Source organism: Brachionichthys hirsutus, chromosome 4 (genome assembly GCF_040956055.1).
Source record: "Brachionichthys hirsutus isolate HB-005 chromosome 4, CSIRO-AGI_Bhir_v1, whole genome shotgun sequence".
NCBI classification, from domain to species: Eukaryota; Metazoa; Chordata; class Actinopteri; order Lophiiformes; family Brachionichthyidae; genus Brachionichthys; species Brachionichthys hirsutus.
In genome coordinates this window covers 255880-260075 of record NC_090900.1, presented here as the reverse complement: position 1 = coordinate 260075, position 4196 = coordinate 255880, and the positions used below count along the sequence as shown (strand labels likewise).

At 49.9% G+C, this 4196-nt stretch overlaps 1 protein-coding gene across 5 annotated transcripts; it reads left to right on the top strand.

Moving 5' to 3' along the window:
• The first annotated feature begins 406 nt into the window (after window positions 1-406).
• Window positions 407-2743, top strand: LOC137893098 (tubulin beta-1 chain). 5 transcript variants are annotated; one of them, XM_068738537.1, is made up of 5 exons: window positions 432-532; window positions 905-1131; window positions 1222-1330; window positions 1407-1517; window positions 1590-2743. In XM_068738537.1, the coding sequence occupies exons 2-5, from the start codon at window positions 1093-1095 to the stop codon at window positions 2651-2653; spliced, it is 1323 nt and encodes a 440-aa protein (XP_068594638.1). In that variant the 5' UTR covers window positions 432-532; window positions 905-1092; the 3' UTR covers window positions 2654-2743. The 5 variants fall into 5 exon arrangements, with proteins under 5 accessions (XP_068594636.1, XP_068594637.1, XP_068594638.1 ...); XM_068738538.1 differs by having other exon boundaries at window positions 438-503; XM_068738535.1 differs by lacking the exon at window positions 905-1131 and having other exon boundaries at window positions 407-532.
• Window positions 2744-4196: the final 1453 nt, after the last annotated feature.

Genomic DNA, 4196 nt, shown 5'->3' with positions numbered 1-4196 from the left:
TATCACTATTACTATAACTATTACTTACTATTACTATTACTATCACTATTACTTACTATTATTATTACTATCACTATCACTATTACTTACTATTACTATTACTATTACTTACTATTACTATCACTATTACTTACTATTACTATTACTATTACTATTACTATCACTATTACTTACTATTACTAAGGTGACTGTTTAATACAGATTCACGTCGCTAAACCGCCATCATGACGGAAGTCGGCCAGTGACATCAGAATGACTGACAGACATTTCGACCAATCGTGGGTCGTGAAGGTTAGCATTTCATTGGTGTAAATATGTGTCTGGAATACACGGGTGGAAATAAACCAATAGGAGACCAAGTGAAGCTTAGGGGGCGGAGCCCCGGCATGTATAAATAAGGGCGTTGGCTCCGGTGCAGACACAGAAGCGAAGCGAAGTGATCCCGCGTCGTGCGCGCCGAAGCCTGAAAGCAGAAATGAGGGAAATTGTTCATCTCCAAGCTGGTCAGTGCGGGAACCAGATCGGTGCCAAGGTCGGTGAAATACTGTGTTCATGTGTGACTGCTAAGCGGGGTGTTGTGTGTCCTCCGCCCCGGAGCCGGGTCTGTGTCCTCCGCCCCTCCGTGCGGGGCTTTGTGCCCCTCCGAGCCGGTCTTTGTGCTGCAGCGGCCACACCCTGCGGGGCCTACTTGCGGATAAACGCTCAATCTAGACCCAGTTGTCGTTTTAGGGTTGATTCGTCAGAATAAGAGTTGCAATGTTTGTTTTTAATATTTTTTGCGTATTGAAGTGTGATATGATAGCTGAGAGGAGCGTTCTGAACGTGATTGAATTGTTTGAAGATTATTAGTCCTTTTCTTTCTTTCTTTATCCTCTAAATTCTCCTTCTTTCTGCTGCAATAAAGGAAATGAGATGTTGGTGTCGTTAAGGAAATGAAAGTAACATCAGATGTTAGTGCCGCAGGATTCCGTTACATGAAGCTTCATGTAACGGTTCACTGACGGCCATCTTGAACAGTACCGGCTTCGGCCGGAAGTGGGCGCTGTTTCGTAGCCGCAACATTTCAAATTGTCAGTGGATGACTTGCAGCCAATGGCGTTTCAAGCTCAGACCGCGTCAGGGATAATGGCGGTAAATGAAGATGTCGCTTGTTCACTAATTAAAGCAGCAGAATTGTTGATTCTATTTTCATAGTTTTATTTTGTTATTTTGTGTTTTTAGTTTTGGGAAGTGATCAGTGACGAACACGGGATTGACCCGACTGGTACGTATCACGGAGACAGCGACCTGCAGCTGGACAGGATCAATGTCTACTACAACGAAGCCTCAGGTGAGTCCACACCTGGATTAGCTCGAACATGTACGTTGCGTGTTTATCGTTTATTCACACTCCGGGTGCTCTGTAGGTGGGAAGTACGTCCCCCGTGCAGTGCTGGTGGATCTGGAGCCGGGGACCATGGACTCGGTGAGGTCTGGACCTTTTGGCCAGGTCTTCAGGCCAGACAACTTTGTTTTTGGTAAGTGGTAATTCCGTTTCCCGTCTGAGATGGCGCTACGCTGAGCGGTGAGGCTAACGGCTTGTCTTGCAGGCCAGAGTGGCGCTGGGAACAACTGGGCTAAAGGCCACTACACTGAGGGCGCCGAGCTGGTGGACTCGGTCCTGGATGTCGTGAGGAAGGAGGCGGAGAGCTGTGACTGCCTGCAGGGATTCCAGCTCACACACTCTCTGGGAGGCGGTACCGGCTCCGGTATGGGGACCCTGCTCATTAGCAAGATCCGTGAAGAGTACCCCGACCGCATCATGAACACCTTCAGCGTTGTGCCGTCGCCGAAGGTGTCGGACACGGTGGTGGAGCCCTACAACGCCACGCTGTCGGTGCACCAGCTGGTGGAGAACACGGACGAGACGTACTGCATTGACAACGAGGCCCTGTACGACATCTGCTTCCGCACCCTGAAGCTCACGACCCCCTCGTACGGCGACCTCAACCACCTGGTGTCTGCCACCATGAGTGGCGTCACGACCTGTCTCCGGTTCCCCGGACAGCTCAACGCTGACCTGCGGAAGCTGGCGGTAAACATGGTGCCGTTTCCCCGGCTGCACTTCTTCATGCCGGGCTTCGCCCCCCTGACGAGCAGAGGCAGTCAGCAGTACCGCTCGCTCACTGTGCCGGAGCTCACGCAGCAGATGTTTGACGCCAAGAACATGATGGCTGCCTGTGATCCACGCCACGGCCGCTACCTGACGGTGGCCGCCATCTTCCGCGGCCGCATGTCCATGAAGGAGGTCGATGAGCAGATGCTGAATGTGCAGAACAAGAACAGCAGCTACTTCGTCGAATGGATTCCCAACAATGTCAAAACCGCCGTCTGCGACATTCCTCCCCGTGGCCTGAAGATGGCCGCCACGTTCATCGGCAACAGCACGGCCATCCAGGAGTTGTTCAAGCGCATCTCTGAGCAGTTCACCGCCATGTTCAGGCGCAAAGCTTTCCTCCATTGGTACACGGGCGAAGGCATGGATGAGATGGAGTTCACAGAGGCGGAGAGCAACATGAATGACCTGGTGTCCGAATACCAGCAGTACCAAGATGCCACTGCTGAAGAGGAGGGAGAGTTCGACGATGAAGGGGAAGAGGAGCAAATGGCCTAGACGCCTTTGATTTCTGCCGCGCTAAGCCTTCAAAGCTCTGCTTTCAAGTGAACGTGTTTAATGTTAAATGAATAAAACTTCAGGAAATAACCTTTGCCTTTCTTTCTTTGCCTTTCTCCATGACGGTCGATGAAATGTCGTTGAAACTCAAACGACTGCTTCAGATTCTTATGCGAGGTTGTTTGAACGGAGATTCCACAAAAGTGAGAGGTACGGAAGCAACATTTCATGACTGCTGGTTCCTGGAGAAGTACTAGTGTCCTCCACTAGGTGGCAGTCTGAGCTACCACATTGGTTTCTGCAGGCAGATGGTGCTCCTTATGGTGAAAGATGTGAGTGTCCAGTGGCACAGAATAAAGGACTGTTTAAAATTACATGTATTACTACTTGGAAAACATTTGTGTGATATTCAATCCAGTTTTATTTCTATAACACCAGATCAGAACAGGAAGTCATCTCAAAGCAAACAGGGAAAGACATAGCCCAACTTGTGCCACAAGAGGGAGCCCTCTGGAGACATATGCAATGGAGAAACTTCCCTTTAACAGGCAGGAACCTTGGACAGAACCGAGGCTCATGGTGGACGGCCATCTGTCTGACCGGCTGGGTTGAGAGAGAGAGAGAGAGAGAGAGAGAATGACGGGAGTCAAAAACAAAGTGCATAAAGCTATACTGTAAGTAGTGTGGGGTTGTATATTAATTTATAACATACATTACGGATAGCAGGGGCCTGACAGGAACACGTGTCGAGGGAACCGCTCTCCCTGAGCTTCATAAAGTATCTGAACCGTGTATTTCACTGGGTAAAAACCAGCCTGGTGGAGCAAGATGCTGTCCTGTAGGATCCAGGAGCCTCAGTTATCAAAGGAGCGTAGGAAAGGTTCTAAATCCTTTTCTTAGAATCAAAGTACAATGGTCGTACGCACACGCGTAAGTAATCTGTGTTAAATCTCACCTGTTAAGTATGGTAGCAGCAGTCCCCTTAAAACATGAAATATCTTGAACCGGAGAAGGACAAACAAGAGCTGGACCCCCGTCCAGACGGCATCATCGGAGACACGGCGCTCTGGGATCATTCCTGAGGGAGCTACAGTCCCAGAGCCAGCTGGGCCGTCCACCTGCCCCGCAGGTATAATCAAAAGCCAGGTCGAAGAGGTTGATATAGTTTTATTCCGACAGCTTAATTTGTGAAAATGAAAATAAAATGGGATGTTTCTCCAATCACTCGGAAACCCAAGGCTGTCCCGCCTGCGCTCAGGAGCTGGGGGAGTCCAAACCCCATTCGGTGCGTCCTGGGGGGCCAGGGTGCTGACGGAGGCAGTACTGCAAAACCAACACCACACGGGATCAAAAATGTCTCGGTGCTCATAGACGAGTCGCTGAAGCAGGTTGCTGACGTGGACATTATTTCTGACTGGTCGGTTACCGGGCAGACTGACCAAACATCTGTATGAGGCAGCGGGATGCTTTGTTTGAAGGGCAAGACTGATACTGCAGTAGTGTTTATACTACTCACCAATAAGCCACACCTCCTCAGCAGCGT